Source organism: Ochotona princeps, chromosome 13, assembly GCF_030435755.1.
Source record: "Ochotona princeps isolate mOchPri1 chromosome 13, mOchPri1.hap1, whole genome shotgun sequence".
NCBI classification, from domain to species: Eukaryota; Metazoa; Chordata; class Mammalia; order Lagomorpha; family Ochotonidae; genus Ochotona; species Ochotona princeps.
In genome coordinates, this window is record NC_080844.1 from 16,556,334 (window position 1) to 16,582,032 (window position 25,699).

Consider the following 25,699-nt stretch of genomic DNA (forward strand, 5'->3'; position numbering starts at 1 on the left):
ACAGATCTGTCCCAAAAAGCTAAAATGGCTATGGTTATGTTGACTTCCAAATTCTTAATTGTGAAATGTGGGCCTATCAGCCCTATCATTATACTTCAGTTCCTATTTCCATTAGCACCACTCCTGGACTGGATTTATAAACAGTGCAACAAACAAAAAAATCCCTGCTTCTACATATCTAAGCAAGTCACATTTGTAGGAGAGTTCTTAAAAGTCCCTGCTAGACTGAGGCAGCACCCATTTGTTCTCAGTCAATTCAGCAGAGGTCTGAAAAGCCAGCTTGACAGTAGGCTGGTGGTGTGCCGTGAGGAATGCCAAAAGCCTGACTGCATGGGTCCCCCTCACGCTAGCCTAGGGTCTCTGGGCGTTGCAGCAGCTGTTCTGAAGGCTTTGCGTGTTTATCTCCCACAGACAGCTGAGCAGGCGGCCTCCCGTTTCATGAGCCGAGCCCTGGAATGCAGTGGATGAGACCCAGGCCTCTGGCCACCCAGATGAGAGAGTTTTGTGCTCAGGCCCCTATATGGCTGTGTTAGACTGAACATCGGGCTCCAGTCTGTCTTGGTTCCTTGTTTGGGAAGCAAGTGGGAGGGGAGCAGGCCAAGGAGCTATATAACCCTTGAATGTTCTGCTGCCCTGAACACCACCCATCCAGAGCAGAGAAGCCCAGCCCAGCACTGTCAGGGTAAGTGGCCCGAGTCCCAGGAAGTGACTCTGAGAGTGAAGCAGCTCTTTGTTACCCAATGGAATCAGACGTCAATGCAGGGGCTTGGCTGGACTTGTGCAAATTTCCACATTTTTAAATGGGGCTTGTATTACTAAAATGGTGGTAGCTTTTAGCTCTAACACTGTAACATTAAAGTAAGGTTAATACCCACCTTGGTGTGGTGGCAGAGGTAGGCTGGAAGGTGGAATGAACGGGCATTGGTGCACTTCACCTGTGAAATCTGTTGTTACTCAAGTGACGGTCCAGGTCTTGCAGCACATCATAGAGATGAAGTTGAGCTGTTGGCAGTAGAATGCATTTATTTTTATTGGGGCATTAGAAACCCAGGGATTTGTTTGTGGTCCTGATTTGCAGTGTGCATTTTTCACTGGATCTCACTGTTTGCTGTAATGAGGATGTCTGGAAATGGATTTTAATTATGCAGACAGGGTAGGTGCCTTGTCTGATTGTAAATGAAATCGCGAGGTTTTTTGTGTCTGGGTTTCCCTGGCTGTAATTGGTGCTATCTCACATTGGGACTCTTTCTTCTGCGTGTTATCGTGAGCTTACCGGCTAGAATCTGCATCACTGGTCATTTGCAATAGCACAGGGCAAACCTCTAGCTTGCATCTTTCTCTGCAGAGGAGGCAGAAGGGAACAAAACTTGCATCTGCAAGCTGTGTGTCTCAGCCAAAGGGATGCCTGGTTTGCATTTTCCTTAGTCTGACATTCCCTTCTGCTGAATGAGGCCAGTGACACTGTGCAGTCAGCCAGCCATCCTGAACTCAACTTCGCTGGAAATCCGAGTTTGGCAGCTCCAATCAGACCGGAGTTTTCATGCGAAGATTTTCTTTCCATTTTGTGATTCATGACTAAATATGGTTCGTATTTCAAGACCAACTAGCTGGGAACTGTAATGTTCTTCCCCCTCCCTTCCCACTAACTACTCATTTTTGGCTCAAGATGCATGCTAGTCAGAGCAAACCCCCTGACCCGGGTGCAGTTACAAAAGCAGCCATTTGAACATGTTTTACCTAATTAGGAAATGCTCTGCGCCAAACCAAGCTGCTCGTTCAGGTTAGATAAGATTCTTAGGCCACTGAGCCAGCTCTCTCCAGGAATACAAAGACTGCTTTTCCATGGCAGTGCCCTTCTTAGAGATCATAACATTCTCCCTGGACTTCTGTTTTATTTTAGCAAATATAAATGCATTGACTGAATTTTGATTTTTTTTTTTCCTGCTTTCTTGCTGGTGCTGATGGTCACCTGTTTTTTCTGATTGTCATCTACGCTTTTATACGCTTTTTATATGTCATCTACTCAAATACTGCCCCCAAACCACCACTGACTCCCCGAAATACCAGGGATATAACCTTCCCTTTTTAGAGACCACTCTCAACCCCCACATTTGATCCTTCCATGCAGTTGGGAGGACAAGCCCAGCACATCCACAGGACGTGCTGAGCCCTGCAGCAGGCTGCCTCTCACAGTGCCCTGCCCTTCACAGCTGCTCTGTTCTGCCTGCTTTATACTTCTGCTTCCTAACACATCTTGATCTTCTTGGAAAGAAGCCAAACCTAATTCAATGTGAGGAAGGGAAGGGTGGGGCGGGAGAGGTGGGGCAAGTCACTCTAAGTCCCATTTGTTATTATTAGTGGAACTAGTAGGATTTTCATTGTTCTGGGGGCAGTGTTAAAGAAAGCAAATGGTAGTAAGAGAAAGATCCACGCAATGATAGTAATCATAATGAAGTTAAAATAGAAATGTATTCAGAAAGTATGATGTGCATATGACTAGGAATCACACCCTCCCAAGGCACCTACTAATATTATTACTGTTTTATAACTAAGAAAACTTCAATTTAAAGATGTTAAATAACTGACTAAATCACATTGCTTCTGAGTGCTCAGCTTGAATTCAGACCCAAGCACTCTGACTCTAAAGTCCAAATTTGTAGTCACAGTGCTCCACCACCTCCAGTATCCAAATTTTACTGGTTTGGGGATCTTGGATGTCACTTCAGTTCCCTGAGCCGTGATTTCCTGGCCTACCCCCTGGAGATAATGTTACATGTCCTGATTTTAAAATATATCATCTCCACTGAGGTACGCATTCTTTGCAAAGAGCACCACTGGGGATATTCCAGGCGTCTGGAAAGGTACAGCCTTAATTTTCTCAGAGCAGTCTGACAGAACTCTACGGCCAATTTTTTTTTTTAATCTTCCCAACTTCCCAGAAACCACCTTAAAAGAATTGTTTCTCTGTTTTTTTCCACTAGGCATAATAATGTTATATTTACTGCTTGCTGAATTCTTTAGTTAGTAGAGGGCTAAACTTATGATCATAAAGAAAATTGAAATATGTCATTAAAATTAACAGAAAAGCAATGAAAGAAGAAGAGGGGATAGCAGGAAGAATCATTATGCTTGTAAAACTGCATATATGAAATGCATGCAGTTTATTCCCTTTATATAAATAAAAACTAGAATTTTTAAAATTGGGGGAACTTTTAAAATCCTAGATCTGAATTTGAATCAAGTGTCTTCCTCAACTTCAACTCCCCCTGATATCTAAATGCCAGGCAAAGAATTCTAGGCATTTTTTTTTACAGAATATTTTCACCAAATCCTGCTTGAGAAGGTGGAAAGAATCATAGACTGGAAGCCAAGTGACAATGCAGAGGTACCTGGTGTCTGGTTCTCTGTGTACTTTTGAGCAGTTCATTTCCCTGGGCGTTTCCATTTGTGAAAAAAAAAAAATGAAAGCCTTGGATGGAAATGTCTTCTAATCGGCCTTTTCAAATTTGTAAATCAGTACTTCTGCTCCAGTTTCTCAAGTTTTGTCAAAGTTTCCAAGCTTAAGTATGAGTTATTTAAAATATGAATTATATAACCAAAGGAGCACATGCTGACTTCAGGAAATGTAGAAAATATGACAGAACCCAGGGAAGATCATTGGAAAAGACCTGTGATATCCCCCAGTTGAAAGCAAGCCCCATCAGCATCTTGTACTAAAAATCAGTCTTTAGTTAATACATGAAAATTTTGTTTTATTGGCATCACACAATGTTACTTTCTCTTTTCTATTATCCTGGCATAAGATTGTACTATTATCATTTTACTTCTTTTTATTACTGGTAGGAAAGTATTCTACTATGCAGTGCACTGTTGGTTACTCACCATCCCTTGCTGGGTTTTAGCTTAATAATGATTTCTATTAATGGAGCAAAACAGGGTCACTTAAATTTAAAGCATCTTAGGATGTTTTGATCCATTTTAATGGTTTTTTTTGCAGGTAAAATTGAAAGGTCTCAGTATCCAGAAAGTTTTTAGTTATTTATTTATATTGGATATTTTAACACTTTTAAGCTTTCCTATGTTGCCCATTCCTCAAAATTTGGCTTTCTGGAGCAATTCTGAGAAGTTATCATATACCTAGAAAAATGAATTTGAGTTGATACTTCTTTCTTAAATGTTACGTGACACGCCTGTAAAGTGCTGGTCTGAGACTCAACCTGTTCTCTCTAGGTCATTAATTCACTCCCTCAGTCCACATTGAAAGTGTTCCTGAGACCATGGGATGTGCCAGTCACAATGCTAAAGGCTGATTGTACAAACTTGAAAGTATTTCAGCCTGTCAAAGCCCTGAGATAAATGCTGTGTTAGGTACTTAGCGGCAGCGAGAAGCTAGAACAGAGGACAGGCACCCATCCCAGAGCAGAAGGGGCCGAGGGAGGCAGTACAAGTGCTCTGTTGCATCCGAACCTCTCCTCTCTGTTCCCTCAGCATCCTGAGAAGCAGCTGCGGCTATGTGTGAAGAAGAGGACAGCACCGCCCTGGTGTGTGACAATGGCTCTGGGCTCTGCAAGGCAGGCTTTGCCGGGGATGACGCCCCCAGGGCTGTTTTCCCATCCATTGTGGGACGTCCCAGACATCAGGTGAGCAAACTCGTAATTAGAAGAGAGAATGGGGTTACATCTGTGTGACTCCAGATTGCCTGTGGCTTCTACCAGAAATTCTATAAGCTTATTCAGAACATACTCATAATGGCTGATACGCAGGAGTCAAGGCCAGTCTCACATGTTTATCACATGGAAAGTCTGTGCCTTTTTCAGTTGTCCTGTTTGTGTCATATAATTACTTTCATCATCATCATCATAACCATAAACATTTACAAGCTGTTGTGATATATGTCATAGCCACTTTCTGGAAAGAAATTAAAATAAAAGCCTACTCATAAAGCTTGATGCAAGATGAATGCAAGTATTGATACTATACATAATTTCATATGTTAGCTGTCAACAAAATAAATTTGGATAGCTACATGATAATTTTACATGTATAAATAAAATGTTAATAGTAAAAAAATTGTTAATGTTAACAATTTCAACTCAGAAGTTCTCCTTTGCATCAGAAATGTATTTTTCCTGAGTGAGTCTATGTGATTGATGTTTAGGTCTTAACTGGCAATAAATTCATCAGAATAAAACTCTTCTGTGAAGGAAGACTTTCTGGGTCTTTGTTGAACCCCATGCAATGGACGAGTTTTGCATAAATGAATGTCTTCTGGCCCTATAACAGTAACGGCTGTTTTACAATTCTAAAACAATTCTAGTGCAGGTCCTTTTCACATTCACTTCAGTATTTTAAACATATAGGTGGCTAATTAGGACAGTGTCTTAACAGTAATTGGTAGGAATTGGCCCCTTAGAAATAAAACATCAAGTGGTTATTTATAGATGTAATATAGAAAACAGCAGTCACATGCTTTTAGGTATGTTACAATATTAAAAATAGAATTTCAAGCATTTACAAGAGCCAAAATGTCATATAATTAATATGTAAGATGCTATAGATTCTTTCAGCAAACATTGTTGACAGCCACATATGTGCCAGCAAACTTACTACCATGATGTACAAGGCAGAAATGATCTTTGTCCTAACAGGGGAACATAGAAGATAACTCAGTGTAAATTTGCCCTGTCCATAACATGACCTGTCACTTGAAATTGGCTTTATGCAAGTTTCCCATCAACTAAAGAAACATTGCTAAAGGGCATATTCAAGATAGGACCCTTTATAGTGTTTCTGGTACCAAGAGAGAAACTTTGTAGCTCACTGATTTCATCCTTTGTGGGTTGATATAATCAATTCACATGTTTTCAGAGAGACTGATTTCTAATCTGTTGAACTATTTTAGGGAGTGATGGTGGGAATGGGACAAAAAGACAGCTACGTGGGTGATGAAGCACAGAGCAAAAGAGGAATCCTGACCTTGAAGTACCCGATAGAACATGGCATCATCACCAACTGGGACGACATGGAAAAGGTACCAGGATGTTTTCTGCAGGTCAAATCCTCAGGACACACAATTCAATCCCTATGAACGCTGATGGAAAGAAAAAAAATTGTGCCATGGTTGGAAAAGAAGTGGTTCAAATTGTCCAACAGCATTTTTATTTGGAAATGTTTGTTATGAATTTCTACTCCCTGGGGAAAACAGTGTTGGTGCTGCTGTTGTTTTATAAGTTTGCTTGCCTAGCAGTGTTTATAAACTAAGTTGGGGAATATAATTCTGGCAATGAGTTATAGCCTTCTGCCAGTGGGCAGAACTAATAGGCTGTGGTCTCTGTCAACTGGATTATTTTCCCAGGACTAGTATCATGTGAGCTGCTGCTAAGAAGATAACCCTCCTTTCTCTTTCGTCCATAGCTGCAAGGCCACACACTCAGTGCAGTACAGCTTGAGAGAAACGGAAATGCTGGGAGTGACCTGAGCCAGCCCCCTCCCGAAAGCTTTTCATTTACTCACCCTGAACACTCAAGCCTAACTTCTTTTTCTGTTTGCTTGTTTTCACCATAAAATAGGGGATTGCCACTGTCCCTTGACACATTGAAGTGAAATGGTAACTGAAAAATCTGAAACACTTTAAGTCTCCTTTCTATGTCCCACTAAAGCCTTATCTGCCAAATTCTTATGAAAAAGTTAGTGAAGCATTAAGTTAGGATTTTGCTGTTTGTCATTAAAATCTTTAACAAGGAAAAGAGGAATAATGGGGAAGTTATGTAAAGTTGCTTAAATGCAGCAAAATATATTAAAATCATCGCAGTTGGCCTTTTATTTATCTAACAGCTTACTACACACACACACATACCAGTCCCACATAACCACCACACATATGTGTACTTACCAATTTACTTACTTGTTTTTCAAAAGATTTATGTATATAAAAGGTAGAGTGACAGAGAGAGAGAGAGAGAGAGAGAGAGAGAGAGAGAGAGAGAGAGAAACATACAGGGAAAACAAAGAGAAAGAGATAGAGGGAGAGAATGAATGAATCTTTTGTTTACTGGTTCACTCCTAAACTATCTATAACGTTTAGGCTTGAAGACAGGAATCAAGAATTCCACCCTGATCTTCCCCACAAGTGGCAGGGACTCAAGCCCTCGGGCGTATTGCTGCTTTCCCAGTCGCTTTAGCAGGAAACTGGTTGGGTGGTGGAGAAACCAGAATTCAAATCGGCCCTCCAGTCTGGGATGCTGGTACCCTAGGTGAACACTTAACTTACAGCACCATAAAATCAGTTTAAAAGAAAAACTCGGAGGTGCATATATAGCACAGCGGTAAGTCACTACTGGAAATAGAGGCTCAACGTGGGCTCCAGTCACCCATGTTGGAGATCCCGGTCGAGCTCCTGGTTCTCAGCTTCAGCCTGGCCCTATTGTTGCTCTGAGAGGCACTTGGGGAAAGATTATAGGTGGAAGATATCCCCATCTCTCTCACTTCAAGGGTGTGTGTGTGTGCTTCCCTCTCAAAATGAATGAAAATTTAAGAATTTTGAGTAGTAATGCTTAAGCCTCTATCCCTCTGGAAATTAACTCAGTCTAAAATGCTGGATTTGGTCAGATTGCAGTTTACACTGAGGGAACTATATTAATCTTAGCGGGAAAGCACTGCTTAAGAATTGCTTTGGTGGCACTATAGTACAGCAAATAGGATTGTCGCCTGAAGTGCCAGCATCCTGTATAAGTGACAGTTCGAGTCCTGTCAGTTCCACTTCCAATCCAACTCCCTGCTAATGAACCTGGAAAAGCAGCAGAAACTGGCCCAAGTCCTTGGTCCCCTGAACCCATGTGGGAGACCTGGCTCCCGGCTCATAGCTTCGGACTGACCCAACTCTAGCCATTGCAGCAATTTGGAGAGTGAACCATAGATAGATAGCCTCACTTTCTGTCTCTCCCTTTTTCTGTAACTTGTTTATTTGAGAAACTAAACAAGTATTTCTTTAAAAAAAATCGTTGCACAGAGCTGACAGCATCGATAATGCATGTTCTTTAAGTGACACTATTAAAATGGAAAAAAAAAATCCCTAATTTGAAATTTTCATTTCAGAAAGAGAAAGAAAGAAGAAAAAAGAAAGAGAAGGGGTTGTGGTTTTGAACATGATGTTTCAGGATAACCACAAAATGAAATATGACTGGCAAGATGGCGTGAACATTGTGATGCTTCTGCTTTTCCTGGTTGGCGAGCGTGTATGTTTATTCAAGTGAACGTCCAAGCCTGTAGAAACAAGAGAGGGGCGGGCGCTGAGGAGCGGTTCCTAGCCACCCTGCCTCGGTTGCCCAAGGATTGGGAAATCACTTTCATGATTCCCATCCGGCCACTGTTATCCCTGCCCTATCTTCACTGTACTCCATCAAAGGGACAGGGCCACCAGGAGTCCCATTTCCTTTCTAGAAACCACAGATTCAAAACCAAAGAACTGAAACAAGACAGTCTTTAAAGTTGACCTTGCTCTTGTTCATTTATAAACTTCCACCACAAGTTCTTGGATTTTTGTGGGGTGTGTGTGTGTGTAAATGTGTTTTGTTTGGCTTCATTTGGGGTTAATCTAGGATTTCTAGTATTGATGGAAAATTTTGTGCTTCTGAAGGTTAATTCCTTTGGCCCTTTTTTACAATGGTCTTTCGGGCATCAAGAGTTAAAGTGGTTGCTGAATATACTAATGCCGAAAGTTTGCACTCATACTGCATAAAGGCACGTGCTTTTATAGAGGTGCCGGAGGGGCTCCCCTGACTGGAAGCTGACTTCCGCCAGTCCTGGAAGATGACAGAGATGGTGGGGGTAGAAGCAAGGGCACCTGCTCTCTTCTCTAGACAGACTGCATACAGTGATTTCTCCGGAGTCCTTAAGGGTGGTGACTAGATATTCAGATCTGCTTCATTCAATCATTCAAGTATACATTTGTTTGTCCTTTTATTTACCAAACTGAATCATTTCCCCATAAATTAGGATTGAGGGAGAAGATAAAGAAGATATAGGTGGAACAGGTACTGAACTAAATAGCTACTCTATACTCACCACATTGAAATCACAGAAAGATAAATGTTAATTTCTCTCATACTCATCTTATTGTTGCTGATATTGGAACTGAGAGGGTTAAAATGGTTAAAAACTTGCCTAAGCTCCCACAGTCAGTATCTGAACTGAGTCTGATGCCAGATTTGAGCTAACATGCTTTATCATGACAGCATTTTAATAACAGACCTAACTCTGGGTGTTTCCTCTATTATTAACTAGATGTGAATCCTTGGGTAAGATACTTCAATTCATAAAAATGTGGACTTCATAATGAGAACCTCCAACATTCCAGTTGGTGCTGGCTTCATGTGGTTTGTTTTGGCCCACCACATCAAACCCTTGTGTTTCCATTCTGTTTGCCCACTCACTAGATCTGGCACCACTCGTTTTACAATGAGCTCCGTGTTGCCCCTGAAGAACATCCAACCCTGCTTACTGAGGCACCCCTGAACCCCAAGGCCAACCGGGAGAAAATGACTCAGGTAAGCATAGATCCCAGTGTCCATCACTTCTTAGCGTGGGTTAAAGCCCATCAGCCAGCCAGTTTCTGGTTTTGCGAATCTAGTATGTACCATCTAACCTCAATCCCGCATTTGCGATGGTCAACCAGTAAGCTAAGCATTTTACATGTACCATCTCCTTAAATCCTAATAATATGAGTCAGAAGGTATTCCTATCCTGACTGTACAAATGAAAAACTCAAGACTGAGATACGTCAAGTGATTTTCACAAGTCACATAGCTGGACGTGGCAGAGCCTGGAATTGATGCATGAACTTCTGGCCCAGAAGAGTCATAAATGTGAATCCTACAGGGTCCTTTCTCTTCCTGTTGGCTTCACTACAGTTAACACATCTTGAGCTGTCTACTTAGAAAGAGCCTGAGAGTCCACCGAGCTCAAAGCCCCTCTCCATTGGCAGATGAGACTTGGAATGAAGCCCACATTAGCCAGCCCTTACTTTGGACATGTCTTCCAGATCTCACTCAAGTCAGGGTCAGAGGCAGAGCTGGAGGCTGGATTCTCTGAACCTCTGGCCAGGCCTTGTGTGCACGCTGCCTCATCCCTCCTTATCCCATCAGCTCAGCTATGTGGTGGTCCGTGCATTCATACATTTGATCCCTCCTCCTCAAGGGACCAGGGTTGCTGTTGTTCTCCTTTTCCCTAGTCTAGAGTCAGGCAGGTCCATCTTTATCCACCCACAACGTTCTCTCCTGACCATTCACTGTAGGACTGGAAACATCGCTAACTTAGCTCTCTGGATTGATTTTTGCAGATTATGTTTGAGACTTTCAATGTCCCAGCCATGTATGTGGCTATTCAGGCGGTGCTGTCTCTCTATGCCTCTGGACGTACAACTGGTAGGTGGCTGGGAGGAATGGGGACCCTTGACTAATGAATCCACCCCCACTGTGGGGTTTGATGGTTACGAGCATGTGGGTTGTGATGGACAAGAAGTGAATCAGAATTCACAGGGCCCACCCAAGCCCCGACACATCTTTGCCTTTTAAATATATTATTTATCTAAGGTCAACGAATTTCATGTAGTTCATTTATGCAAATCGAAAGGCATAATGCCTCTTCCCTTTCTACCCTCACCCTCTCCCATGTTGCCACATTTCTTTCTCCTTCCTTTCTGATTTTTTTTTAATTTTTATAATAACATACTTTCATCTTCTTTTAAAATCACAAGCTGAACTCTCCACTAAGTAAAAAATTTCAGTAAATAGTAAATAGAAAAACCACTGTTCATCAAGAGTATGGACAATGGCTGTAAACAGATTTCAAAATGTTACTTTTGCTCATATATATTACATTTTTGTACTTCGTAAATTGTTTACCATAAATCAGGGAAAACATGATATTTGTCTTTTGGTTGTTGGCTGTAGCATAACGGTTTCCAGTTGCATCCATTTTTTTTTCCAAAACCAGAATTTCCTTCTTTTTATGGCTGAGTAGTATTCCATAGTATATACACATTATATCATCCTTATCCAGCCATCAGTTGATGGATGTCTGGGCTAATTTCACATTTTAGCTGTTGTGAATTGAGCTGTAATAAACATGGGGCTACAGATAACTCTTCCATATTACCTTTCAAAATAAGCCCGGAACCTCATATTTCTGGCAGGATTATTTCAATTGTTTCCCTTTTCCTGCTCTGCCTCTGTCCAACTTCTTCAAGCCCTGTCCTGCCTCTAAATACCTTCTGTCCTTTCAATTAAGAGGTTCCACCTCCCCCACAGCTTCTATATCAGCAAATGTCTCCATTTCAGCCAAGGTGGTGACATTATAATGTCCAACTCTCCTCCAGGCATTGTGCTGGATTCTGGAGATGGTGTCACCCACAACGTGCCCATCTATGAGGGCTATGCCCTGCCCCATGCCATCATGCGTCTGGACCTGGCAGGCCGAGATCTCACTGACTACCTCATGAAGATCCTGACTGAGCGTGGCTATTCCTTCGTGACTACTGGTGAGGCCAGCGGGAGAACAAAGGAGGCTGTAGGGCATTGTGCCATTTAAAAGACCTGATAGGACCATAATAACAATCCAGTGAGGGATGGGACAGCCTGGAAAACGGTGAGGCTTGAATCGAACACACAGAGAAAAACTTGCCTTGTGTTGCTGCTACTGATGCTTCCTCAAAGAGCAGTCATCTGGTGTCATGAGCCATTCAGAGTTTTTATTACTTAACAATTCCTAATCCCCTTCATGAACACACAGACAAGACAGAGTGCAGAGACTGAGTGTAGTATGGTGTTTGGCAGTCTTCATAGAGCTCCAGATAGGACTTGAGTCCCAACTCCTCCATTCACTACCTTGGTAACCTCAGCTACGTTCACGAACTTGACTAAATCATCGTCCCTTTGTCAAATGATGACAGTAACCATTCCTGCCTCATGTGGTTCTTACGAGTACTAAATGAAACAAAACAAGAGTTACTGCATGAAACAAAGGATTCAACCATTGTTAGCTGTCTCTAAGCCCGTGTTACCCAGTCTTGCCCCACTAGAGGGCAGCATCAGACATGGCTAGAAACAACTGGATGTCTTCGGTGCCTTAGATTCCAGCTGCCTGCCTACTTGTCACCCATAGACTTCTAATGGTATAGAGTTTAATTAATTTCATTTCTCCTCTGCTATCTATAAAGAATCCCAGAACACCTCTTCAAAGTTTCCAGGGGGCTCCGCAGTAGCCAGAAGCATAGAACTGTAGCGTTTAAGTGTGGGGAAAGTACCTTCCTGTCTCTTTGATGTCTATAACATGACTGGAAGTCTGCTAGACTTCCAGACTAGGCTGGTCCTGAGCTGGTCCCTCTGCCTTCTGGAAGGTGACAGGTGTACCAAGAGTTTGATTTAGGCTCTACCTCAGCCAGGCAACATGGATCTTGCAAGTTTTTTGAAAACTGTGGGGCCTCTAAAGAATTGATTCAGGGTTAAGATCTCCTGGTCATCTGAAAATCCAGTGTAACTGTGACAATTAAACCAGATGCCATCAAGTTACCCTGGAAAAGGAAGTTTTTGTGGGGAAAAGTTCCCCTACTTGAACTTTCTTGAACTAACTCATTTTATTACTGCCATGCACTTTCCATAAAGTGTTAACTATCGGTCTGCAGTGTGTGAGGGACTACTAAGAACCCAGGAGGCACCTTGGTAAACCTAGAGGGTCATGGCCATTGTGAACTTTGGAATGCAGAAGATTGACTGACATGTTTTTTGGGAAGGGAGATGGATTGAGGGAGAGACTGAAGTAGGGTGGATGGGTGTTGGCCACCTGTGCAAACACTAACATTTCCTACCTCTTTTTTTTTTTTCCCCATATCTGGTTGACAGCTGAACGTGAGATTGTGCGGGACATCAAGGAGAAATTGTGCTATGTAGCTCTGGATTTTGAAAACGAGATGGCTACGGCGGCATCCTCCTCCTCCCTTGAGAAGAGCTATGAGCTGCCCGATGGGCAGGTGATCACCATTGGGAATGAGCGTTTCCGCTGCCCGGAGACCCTCTTCCAGCCCTCCTTCATTGGTAGGCAGCCATGACGCTATCTAGAGAAGAGACAAGACAGTACTGCCCCACATCTAGCTAGCCATTGGCCACCAGGAGCCCCAAGACCAAATGTGTTTCTGGAAGTAAACGAGTATCATAGTTTCAAGGTGAAAAAAAAAATTACAGAAGGACAGGAAAGTGTTTTATTTCTGGAAAAATGCTGTGTTAAAGACGAAACTGCTACTGAGTACTGTGCAAGAATTAAATAGTGCTTGTGTTAAGGACATGGTAGGGTCACTCGGATGGATGGGGAGTGTGTGCTCAGTGCTGAGAGCTTGGGAATGGAGGGGGCAGAGAAAATGGACGAGGACCCAAAGTGAGCCCGATGCTACTTTTTGCACGGGCTGAAAGAGGCAGGATCTCCTAGGGTAGGGAAGGGAGTTTAGATTTCCATCTTTGTTCTACACTTAGAGTCTTGGGAAAGTCATTTCACCTCCCCAACATCAGATTTCCATGTATAAAATGAAGACAGTCAAAGTGCCTTTATCACAGGATGGCTGTGAGAACTCCATGAGACAGATACACAGAGCTTAGCCCAGTGCCAGGCAAAAACAAGCAGGAAATAAATGCTAGTTAGCATAGTATTATGCTATATATAGCTACATTAATAGTGATATTAAATATAAAATATTACTACTCTTGTTATTTCTTCCCTGAAAAACATGGAGGGTCCCCTAGAGTTTTTTTTTTTTTCCTTAAAAGTTCCACATCAAAAATTAACAGAAAGTTCACACAAAATAATATGTTAGTAACCTTGGAAGAAATGAGCCTGTCCAACTAGGATAAAATTCCTTTCTGAGGAGTCAGAAACAGCGCAACAGCCACAGAAAGGAGTGTTCTGTACAGTGACTATGGCAGGAGATGAGCCTGGAACCTTCCGCAGGAAACCTGAAGGCTTTGTGCCTTGTTTGGGTCACACACAGCAGCGGGTCTATTAGACAGTCAGTGATAACAGCTGTAACCCCTCCTGGAGATGCTGCCAGATGGGGGACAGGAGGACACGGAGCCTTACAAGGCCCTTCTGGTCCCAGAGGGGTGGAGCCTGGGCTAATAGGACTGCTGGCCCTTGTTCAGGATAAGATTACCTGGTTGATACAAATTCAGACAATCCATCTCCATCAACCAAGACCCCTGCCTGTGTCTCTTTCGTAGGGATGGAATCTGCTGGCATCCATGAAACCACCTACAACAGCATCATGAAATGCGACATTGACATCAGGAAGGACCTGTATGCCAACAACGTGCTCTCAGGGGGTACCACCATGTACCCTGGCATTGCTGACCGTATGCAGAAGGAGATCACGGCCCTGGCACCCAGCACCATGAAGATCAAGGTATGAGATAGAGACAGACTCGGGCTGTGCCGTCAGCAGTGTCAGCTTCATAACCACACATGCAGGGCTCCTCAGAGGCCGTATCTTAGTCACGTGACTCATGGGTTTAAGACTAGACAGTGGGCCAAAGTGCACATGTCCCATTCTTCATGAGGTGTAACTCGATACTATTCATAAGAAACTCAGAATTACTTGATGCAAAATGTAGTCTGTCAATGTCATGAGAGCCCGTATCTCTGAAGAACATACATTTTGTTATTTTCCCTTAAAGGCGTATCCCAGTCTTTTAAAGCACAGATAATCTAGATGTATTTTTGAAGCAGTTTAACTCTTACAGATTCAGAGGCATGTCCCACTCTTCAGCTATTAAACATGACTACCTCTCAGTGGTCCAAACCCGATCCTGTCTTCATCCCTTTGCCTGGTCCACCTGTGATGGAGGTTGGCGAAGGCACCAATGGGCTCCGGAGTAATCAACGTGGTCCCTGAGCCACCTGGGGGGCCCAGAGGGCACTCAGAGATCACATGGAGAGGATTCTCAGGAGGAAGATTGGCTTGTGGCCGATGGCTCCTCAAAGGCTGCTGGCGTTCTCTGAGATCAGGAGGCCATGTGGGCGCTTTGCCTCAACAAAGGAAGCAAGTTCAAGTACAGAGCAGTCAAATAAATTCTTGCTGTTTGCATTCCCATCTCTCTTTGGGGAAGGGTGCGCAGCTATCACCCAACGGCCTGCTGGAATGAAACGTGCCGTTTCTTTCTCAGTAACAGGCACAACGGTCCTGCCCTGTGAGAATTCAGGAAGACAGGAGATTGTTTTCTGAAGGGCTCATGTTTCTCTGATGCCAGTTTCCAGGCTCCCTGGACTCAGCCCAGTAGAGAGAGCCTGTAGCTAGAGTTGGGCAATTCATGGTTCTTCATATTGTTTTCTTGAATAAAAAAAGAACATGAAACTTGGGGTCCCAGGTGGTGAGAGAGTTTAACGATCAATTTGAAAAACTTGGGACAGTAAGACAACAACTTAGAGGAAAATGAAGCTGGGTCAGTAACATATAGAAACTCCATATATTTGCAGCTTGTGTGGAAATCGAAATACATCTAACAAAATAAACAGGTCTTTCTAAAACAAAACCTAACACCAGCAGGGCCCAAGTTTGACTAATGGGTCAGTAACTGACACATCCAATACAACCGGTTATCATCCCTCTCCCAGTCTCCATTTTCTCCATATGGAATATGGCAACAACTTAATATTTAAAAGTCTTCAACGTGATTCTGGGAATTAAGTGAAAATATGTATATATCAAGCCTAGCACATATCATGCCTCATATAGAATAAGCCACAGTCCCTGTTCAGGAAATGGTAATTTAAACACAAGTGCAAAGTTCGGGAGCATAAACAGACGTTAAACCTTCCACTGCAATTGTCTGCTGCCCAAAGCACCCACTTCTACTCAAGAACTCAAGTGTGGCATGGAATTTGGAACAGTTCAACTCCGGTTGCTTTGCGGGTTCCCACAGATACATGAGACGCTGGACCCAACTCACAGTTCTCTGTGTCAAAGCCTTTCATTTATTTCGGAAACATGAGCATGCCTGACCACATCTGGTCTATGTAGTGGGTCAGTGCAGCTCATGGAAAAATGATCCCAACGGAATGACCATCCCAGCAGGCTGGCCCTGAGCCCCTCCATGCCGAACCCTGCATCTGGGGAGAATGGAACGTAGGAGAGGGGTCACAGATGGTTTGCAGGAGATGGCACGAAGGAAGCCAGAAAGCAAAGATGCTCCTTGCAGGATCTCTAAATCCATGGGCTCCGCAGCCCCTTGTGCTGAGTGTGCCCCTGCTCTCCGCAGAAAGTGGGCCACGATAGAACACCCATGAGCTGTCCTCCTGCCCTAACAGTCTTTCTTTCTCATCCTGACCAACAGATAATTGCCCCTCCTGAACGCAAATACTCTGTCTGGATTGGTGGCTCAATCCTGGCCTCTCTGTCCACCTTCCAGCAAATGTGGATCAGCAAACAGGAGTACGATGAAGCCGGGCCCTCCATTGTCCACCGCAAATGCTTCTAAATCACTTCCCTGCTCTGTTTCTAGCCCACAACTGTGAATGTTTTGTGGAATAATGCCTTCAGTTCCTCTCCAAGTCATGTCTAGTCAAAGCTCTGACTCATTACTTATGTATTTTTTAATAAATCTGAAATATGCTGCCGGTAACTTCAGCATTTGTCTCTGACCAACATCCTGCTGATCACTTCTAGTAGGTTGATCTCACTCGCCAGAGAATGGCTCCCTCTGGTGGTACATCCAGGATATGACACCGTTAGAGAGGTTTTTCACACACAGGTTAGCCAAATTAATTTGGAAAACCCCATTTCAGCTCTTCAAAGGCAAAGAATCTGAGGACACACAGGGATATTAAAAAGGCTAGTCCATACTGACTTCAAAACCTGCTGAGTGGTTATACTGACATTCATACCCCAGAATTGGTGGCCTAATTGGTCTAAATAAAATTAACAATTGTATATACAATTGTATATATTATATGTGAATGTATATATGTAAACAACTACACATTTATTAAAACATTGGATCTTTTATACTGCACTCACACCATTATATACATATCTTTGGGTGACTTCCACATAAGGTATGACTCACATTCCGTGTAAAGCTATAGTACTTTAAGCTCATTATCGTCTTCAAACCATGGATTTTTTTTTTAAACACACTGGAAAACACTACTTTAAAATTTCTGCACACCTTGGCCATCTGTTTCTCTTCTGAACAGTCTCTCTGGAAGGGACACAAGAAGACAGGCTCACCAGACAGGTTGGAGGGGAGGGCATTGCTTTCCAAGGCCACCCCAGTTGATTGTCTCTCATGTGCTCCATTGCGGGGAACCTACTGCCAGCTCCTGAGGAGACTGCGGCTGTTCTAGAAGCATCCAGCCTGGCAGCTACAAAGGTATAAAAAATGCCTTCTCTGCCTTTAAGGATTTAACTCTGTGTGCTTTTCTGCCTGGGCTGTTGGGCATGTGTGGTGGCTTGCCAGCTTGTTTGCTTTGTGAATGTCCAAGTGGGGCTAGCAGTCACCAGCCACCCCAAGGTGTGAGAGAGCCCAGGATTTTGTGCTCATTTGGTCGAGAAAATTCAATTTTCCCTGTTCCTCCCTGGTCTTGTAGCTAGTTAGGTTGACTACTGCGAATGAGAGCTGACCTGTCCTGGGAGCTTGCCACCAGCAGGTATTGAGCCATGCTGTGTCAGGATCGCTTGTCCCACAATAGCCCTGTGGACTTGGCATGACTGCCGCATCTTCACAGGCGAGTAACTGCAGCTTTTGGTAATTATGGAGTCCTACTCAATGCCTTGTTTATTGGAAGCAGTGTTGGGAGCTTGCTGTTTCTTTTTTTAATATTTATCTTATTTTTATTGGAAAGTCAGATATACAGATAGAAGAGACATAGAGAAAGATCTTCTGCCCGCTGATTCACTTCCTAAGTGACCACAATGGCCAGAGCTGAGCCGATCAGAAGCCAGGAGCCAGGAGCCTCCTCCAGGTCTCCTATGTAGGTACACGGTCCCAAGGCTTTGGGCTGTCCTTGACTGCTTTCCCAGGCCACAGCAGGGAGCTGGATGGGATTAGAACCAGCACCCATATAGGATCCTGATGTGTTCAAGGCGAGGACTTTGGTTGCTAGGCTACCACACCGGACCAGGAACTTGCTGTGTCTTGAACTTGGTTCTAAATGCTTAGTCTCACTCTCACTTACGAGACCAGTGCTTCTTATGCACGTCAAAAAACATTTTAAACATGGCAGGAAATCTTCCAGCTGAAAGTTCATACTAACCAGATAAAGGCATTCCCCATTCACTAGTTAAAGTCAATGGTTAGCAGATACATTCTTGGAAACAGATTACTTTCCTAATTTAGACAAAAATCACCAGCCATCGCCACTACAGGGTTTAGTTGAGGCAAGACAGACCCATTGTGTTGTTGTGCTTCACATTGGCCGCCAGAGGGCGCAGACTCTCCAGTAAAGGAATGGAAGCTTGGCATGGCCGAGCCCTGGCCGTGGGCAAATCCAGCGGCAAAAATCAGGAAAACCAAAAGGACGTGTTGAATGTGCACTGGTGAAATGCCCATTCCCTGCAGCGCACACACTCTACCTTCAGCCTCCTGGATCTGCACGACGATGCCCGCTGACTTGAGGGCTGGGCTTTGCCCAAGTGGCAGAGTGTCCTTGATGAGATTCACAGGACGTCCAGGAAGCAACCTGGAGAGCTGCTTGCTTTCTGGACCCTCTTCCCTGACCTCACAATAGCAAACCAAGACTCTCAAAGACAGGAACATTCCTCCCTTATGACCGCTGATTTTCCCATTACTGGCTTTTGAAACTAAACATGGCATGAGTTTCCAGTAACATTCATCGACACCATGTTGCCTTTGCGGTGACAGCATCATGGGAAGATGCATTTTCCAGTCATTTCTTTTTAATGAAAGCACATCTCATTTTCATAGCCTGAAAATTCTCCTTAGTAAAATTTTCATTACAGTACAGCCTGAAATTTTTCTGATGGAGGAGAAGGGAGGTTGTCTGGGCCCAAACATGCCCAGTCTGCCCAGAAGCCTTTGCCGTAGCTGGTCTTATTCAACATATGAGACCCAAAAAAGGGACTGGGACAGCCTGAGATGTGGCTTTTACGCATCAGAGCAGACAGGGTTGAAGGAAATGAAGAAGACAGGGCATGGTTCTGCCTGGATGAAGTTCACAGACTAGGGAGGAAGCAGACATGAAGCCAGCAGACAAGGGAATATTGGAAGGATTGCAGGAGAAGAAATATATGGGAAACAGGGCCCGGCGTGATATCATAGTGGTTAAGGTCCTCGCCTTGCACACACCGGGATCCCATATGGTCGCCAGTTCTAATCCCGGTTGCCCAGCTTCCCATCCAGCTCCCTGCTTGTGGCCTGGGAAAGCAGTTGAGGACAGCCCAAAGCCTTGGGACCCTACATCCGCATGGGAGACCCAGAAGAGCTCCTGGCTCCTGATTGGCTCAGTTCCAGCCTTGCGGCCACTTGGGGAGTGAACCATCGGACAGAAGATCTTCCTCTCTGTCTCACCTCCTCTCTGTATATCTGCCTTTCCAATAAAAATAAATAAATCTTTAAAAAAAGAAAGAAATATATAGGAAACAGACTTTACTAACCTGAGCCGTGGGGTCAGGAGCTCTGATGGGGACACAAGTGCTGAACAAGAGGAAGAGTTCAAAAGCAGGGCTGGGGAGGACTGGCGGAAATCAAGTTGGCCCATCAGCATGTTCACTGGAGATGTTCAGACAGAGGCCACCAAGTGCTGCACACATGGGACTCCAAACACAGAGACTCAGACCACGCATGCCCACGCCCTGAGAGCTGTTGCTGACTCACTACGATTTTTCAAAGCAGAATCTGCAGCAGTGGCTCTGTGAAATACTAGTTGCAAGCAATGAAAGAAACTACGAATGAGATTTCTGCTTAATTTCCCACTCTTAAGCACTTTGCTGTTGAGGTTAAATTCCTCACCCCCAAGCCCGTCGGCGTGGCCTAGCCGCTAACGTCCTCACCTTGAATGCGCCAGGGATCCCATATGGGCGCCGGTTCTAATCCCGGCAGCCCCGCTTCCCATCCAGTTGCCTGCTTGTGGCCTGCAGCCGCGTGGGAGACCCGGAAGAAGTTCCTGGTTCCCGGCTTTGGATCGGCGCAGCACTGGCTGTTGCGGTCACCTAGGGAGTGAATCATCGGATGGAAGATCTTCCTCTCTGTCTCCCCTCCTCTCTGTATATCTTTGTAATACAAATAAATCTTTAAAAAAAATTCGTCACCCCAAGTCAGGGAACTAAATGTCTGAATCACATTATATAATGTTTTGTTACACATCAGCTCTTCCAGAATGTTCCCTTGTGGAAGGCTGAGAGGGATCCACTATGCTGAGCTCTGGCGATAAGGTGGGTTGCTGCACGGTATTTAATGCAGCTCTTTAGAGACTGAGCTCTTAGATTTACTGTCGGGGTAGGGGGAGGTAGGAGATCTTGTAGACACATCAAATCAAGGTTGTTGTTTTTTTTTTTCCATAGACTTCTTAGATCGTGTTTCTGTTTCCTTCCACATTTAGTTTTGAACTTTATTCTTCTGTCTTCACCAATTCAGCTTTCCCTGTGTAGGTTACAACTTGAAACTCCCTAAGAAATGTACTAAAATAATTTCATTTCAAGCCTTTCTTTTTTTAAAAAAATGTATTACCTACTCAAGCAAAAATACATGAAACAGGTCAATTCTGTCAACTGCTAACCAGTTCTTGACCTTTAAAAAACAAAAGCCTATAACTGCAGATAGTTGTGCTAATGTAGTCTCCTCTTATGAATGAATAAATCATTGGATTTGATGCAACATAACAGTAGTATTTTGAAGTGCCACACGGTTGGCTCTGGAGACATGTTCTCTTTCGCGTGTTCCTACCCTCCGAAAGAAGTGACTGCTTGATGGTGTTCAGTTCTAAACACGACGGCAGCGAGTGTGGTGCAAGCCTGCGATGGGCATCCCACAGCAAGGAGCATACGGAACGCAAGCAAGCCCTGGACGCCTCAGACGCACCTTCATCATCCCCTCTGTTCTGTTACCAAAGTCCCGCTCTGAAATAAGTAAGCTTGGATCATGTGTTGTTCATTCAAAAACTCCATTTCCCATCTACTAGGATGGCTATGATAAATAGAAAAAAGTATCAGTAAGAGTGTAGAAAAATTGGAACCCTTGTATTCAGCTAGTGAGAATGTAAAATGGCTCAGCTGTGCAGAAAACAGCAAGTTAAATATAGAGCTGCCATATGGTCCTGCGAGTCTATTCCTGAGCATGCATTCAAGAGACTTGAAAGCAAGTACTAAAGTACTTGAACTGAGTACATATTCCTGTCTTTACAGCACTCCTGTCAATGACAGCCAAACGGGAAACAGCTCAGATGTCCACTAATACATCAATACACCAGCCTAATACATACATGTGATGGGACATTAGCAATTAAAAAAATGACAGGACACATACTATATAACTTTGAGGAACCTTCAAATACATGTGCTAATAGAAAAATAGCAGATACCATAGCTCACGTATTATGATTCCATTTATGTAAAATAACAAGAATATCACAGATAAATCCATAATGACAGAATGTAGATTATATTTTGTCCCAATACCCCCTGGGATAGAGAGAAGAGTGGAGTGTGGAGAGATTTTCCATACACTGATTTACTCCCGAAATCCCTGCAAAAGCCAGATCAAAACTGGGAGTCCAGAAAATCCTAGGTTTCCCACATGGACGGGAAGAATTCAAACACCGGAGCTATCATCGGCTTCCTCCACGGCCGGCAAGAAGCCATGGAGTGGGGCTTGGACAGGAACCCGGGCAGTCACACATGAGATACGCATGTCCTGGACAGAAAGCCTTAACCACTGAGCCAAATGCCAGCCCTGGGCACTTTTTAAAATACATCCTTCATACCTAAGGGCATGGTTGGCAGCCTCCCTGTGGCAGTCTATATACAAACAAGGTCATTTGGGGCATGCCTTGCTACAGACTATTGTTCCTATGTTGAAGTCATCCCCAGAGGGAGAAATCTGGGGGGTCGTTGGTTCATGAGTGAAGAGCCTCAGCACGGGGTTAGTGTCCTGAGAGACCTGGGAGGGGACTCTCTCTCCCTCTACCATGTGGGTACAGGGTAACAAGGGCAGCTCACCCTACGCTCCACCTGCACCTTGGACTCCCAGCCCCCAGCACCGTGAGATATACAAGCTCTGGTGTTGAAGCCACCCAGTTTATGCTATTTTTGCAATAGTAGCCCAAACTAAGACAAAGCTTTGAGCAGCTAAAGAATAATAATAATACCTCTGCAATATCAGTGTGGTGAATTTGTAGGTAATTCTCTGCATGATTCACCGTAAGTATAATGATTCCCTAAGTAATATTTTTGCTAGTTGTCCCCAAGGGAGAAACATCGTTGCAGGATGAGCAGTCAAGGTATTGAAAAGGAAACAATTTTACTTAAAGGGACAGGGGTGAAGTCTTTGCATTGTTCCTGTATTCACAACACGTAACAGTTCAAACTCTTCCAAGTCCACCTCTTCTGTCATTATCAAGCACACAACGTTTCTCAAGACTCCTCTTCACAGGTGACATTCTGCAGGAAATGCCACAAGAGAAACATCTGCTTTGCACATCTGCATCCCTTTAGGCTGGTTTCATAACAGGAACCTCCATCTACGGCCAAGCAATTGTCGCCACAGTCTCCAGCATAACTGGAAGCGGCTGCAACATGGGATAAACTGGGAAGACAAAGCTGAACGAATCTAGCATGGGGCCTCCAAAAAAAAAAAAAAAAAGAAAAAAAAAACCAGACAAATTTCCACAAACTAAATCTTACTGAACAGAAACCATGAACAATTTCAGTGGCCAAGAGCACTCCACAGACACTGTGCAGTTGATATGGGCTGTGGAGAGCATAGTGTGTGCCCTGCACAATGCACAAAGTCATTCTAAATTGCATCTGGGAAGAAAAGGAAATGACAACAGTGGATATTTATCCAGGACTGCATTTTGTTTTTCTTTCAGGGGTTGCCATAACTAAATGGCACACGTAGAAATCTACCTTCTCAGGGTTCCACATGCTGGGAATCTAACATCAACGTGATGGATGTGCCAGTTTCTACTGAGGCCTCTCTCTCCAGTCTGACTGGCCATCTTTCCTCTGTATGTTGTTTTCTCTAAGCTCTTCTCATAAGGATACCCAATACAGTGGCTCAGGGCCCTCTAGTTACCCATTTTAGATTAAAGACCTCCAAATACTCTTACTTAGGGACTCCAACAATGGAGTCTGAATCAGCACCTTCCAATCCATAATGAAAATGTGCTGGATGCCAGACAGTGTGCAGAGTAGTGTTAGAAAGTAAGAAAGCTCAGGCTTAATTGGTTGAAATTTCTACAGAAAAACAAAACTGAAAAAGCAGTGGAACTCTGTTGGCTTTAGGGGGCAAGGAGGTGGCCAAGGGGAGCTCCAGGATCGAAACATTCAAAAGAGTAAGCTGTGGTACCTCTGCCAGAGGCTCCTCCCAGAACACGCTGGCCAAGGACACACTCAGGTACGCACAGCCTACAGGCTGACTAGCTTGGGCTTAGTTTCTTCAATGATGTGCCCGCATTTCTGTTGCTTCTTCCTGCCAGGCAAGGCAAGGGCACAGGTCCGTGGCATCCAAGAGTCCAGCTCTCAGAATAGGTCTCTTGGGAAGTCCCGGCTAATTCTGTTGATTTTTGGCAATAAAACAATTCCACCACCTTCAAAAATGACCTTTAGACTTTACTTGCAACTGGAGGTGTTGTCTCTCTTTAGAAGGAAGCAAAACTGCCAACTGCACCTCCCTGCTCTATGGCTACAATTTACTGCTTTAGTTATTGAAAAAGAAAGAATTGTCTTCTAACTGGCTATTCAAGGGGAACACAGTTGGTTTTGCATACTCATAGTTTCTGCTTCTGTTCACGCTGGAAATCTCAGGTGCTAAGTGCTCACGGCTGCCAACTCAGTCCCTTCTATCTGGAGGCACCATTCAGTATATACAGGTTTTCTATTAGACACCTCTGTAGTTTCACCTTCCTGGCTGATTGTTGCATCTTGAACTGTACAAGCAGAATAAATGACTTAATTTTCATTTATCTCTTATCCCAACAGTTATCGTTACTCAAATAAATTGTATAATCTTTTACTTTGAGCAAGTATGTCATGGTAGCGTGGTGTTCTCAAATGCTAAGAAACTGAAGACAAAAGTGGGTTGCCTAAGCAGCACACCGGCCTTTCACTTAGGGGGGGTCCCTAGACTCAGCCCCATGCCCAGGGCAAGCCCAGTTCTATCTCGGAAGTGTGAGACATACACTTTCCGAGCTGCAAATTACCATAAAACACAAACTAGCCACTGAACTATCCTTAACAGGTTCTTCATAAAGCAGAACTGGAGCAGAGTTTAGATGGCATGATGACAGTTCAGGCAAAGTGACCTCATCCAAGCGCTCAGCTCAGAGAATATCCTTCCTTGGAACACAGAAATCACTACAGCAGGTGGAAGCTAACGTGCAAGGAAGAGCTGTTTAGGAAGTTCAGCGACAATTCAGGAGGAAAGTGGAGTCTTAGAAAACTGCTCAGCTACAAGATGCTGGAAAGAGAGAAAGGTAGATTTAAATTGTTTGACCTCACTAGGTGGAAAATCTGGAGATCCAGGGAGAGATAGCTGGAGAATAAAACTTGAAAGTTAGAAAGAAAAGAGAAGCAAGCTAGATTAATGATCCTAAAGGGAAGAGAGGGGAGACAAAAAGATGGTCCAAGCACAACCAGCTTAGCAGCCTCCTGGGGCCTGGGAGCTATTTCTGTCCAGATTAAGATGGTGCCTACAGGATCAGTCTTCACTGAGCATCCCACAGAATCTTCCTGTAGTCTCAGTATTCAACATCACTTGCATGTATCTCTTATATTTGATAGTGTCAGCATTCTATCCTGGTTGTCCCTACCAGTTCAACTTCCAACTGTATTTCTTTCCTTCTCTCATCTCTTTTGCTCCAATGCTCCAAGTCCTAAGTGTCATTCCAAGACTTAGTAATACCAGAACATGGTATTTCTGTCACTCTGTTCAGCTTCTGATTTATTTCATTGCTATTCTTTATGCAGTGGTTTCTATAGAAGACTTGTACGTCTAAAACATTCATTGCAATTATTTTGGCTAAGAATGATCAGTTATTCCCTATGCTTCATTTTCCCCCTCCTCCACCCTGTTGATTTTTATAGGCCTTGCCTCATTCCTCTAGCAAGCCTCTCTGCTTTTAGTCTTCCGATTTAAGTCCATGAACCCAATGCTGCTCCTGGCCCACCTGATCCCCAAGGCAGAGCCTGTTGTTCTGGGGTCCTCCACTAGAATTCACTGCAGACTTCTCTCTCTGGGCGTGGGATTGGTTGACACTGAAAACACAGTAGGGGCTCCACCTACTGCAGCCACCCCGTCCACAGGTGGAAACTACTTGCCTTTTTTTCCACAGGAAAAAGTTGCAGTAACAGAATGTCTGACTACCTACCATTACTCAGAATTACTTGTTGGGAATTACGGTTTACATGAATAAACACAAATATCATGGAACATCTGAAGCTCTAAGAACATACACAGAGGTTTTTGTAAATATTAGGCATCCTGTA

The 25,699-nt window shown here is 43.8% G+C and overlaps 1 protein-coding gene across 1 annotated transcript; it reads left to right on the plus strand.

Moving 5' to 3' along the window:
• Positions 1-597: 597 nt before the first annotated feature.
• On the plus strand, positions 598-16,658 carry ACTA2 (actin alpha 2, smooth muscle). Its single transcript, XM_004583373.4, has 9 exons — positions 598-682; positions 4,489-4,640; positions 5,903-6,031; positions 9,435-9,545; positions 10,337-10,421; positions 11,375-11,536; positions 12,897-13,088; positions 14,262-14,443; positions 16,371-16,658. Exons 2-9 carry the CDS (start codon positions 4,512-4,514, stop codon positions 16,512-16,514), a joined length of 1,134 nt encoding a protein of 377 aa, XP_004583430.1. The 5' UTR covers positions 598-682; positions 4,489-4,511; the 3' UTR covers positions 16,515-16,658.
• Positions 16,659-25,699: the final 9,041 nt, after the last annotated feature.

Excerpts from the sequence above, each read along its gene's own strand:
- ACTA2 (XM_004583373.4), top strand. The coding sequence starts at position 4,512 with ATGTGTGAAGAAGAGGACAGCACCGCCCTGGTGTGTGACAATGGCTCT. Across the intron at positions 6,032-9,434 it reads ACTGGGACGACATGGAAAAG|ATCTGGCACCACTCGTTTTA; the intron begins GTACCAGGATGT and ends CCCACTCACTAG. Across the intron at positions 10,422-11,374 it reads TGCCTCTGGACGTACAACTG|GCATTGTGCTGGATTCTGGA; the intron begins GTAGGTGGCTGG and ends ACTCTCCTCCAG.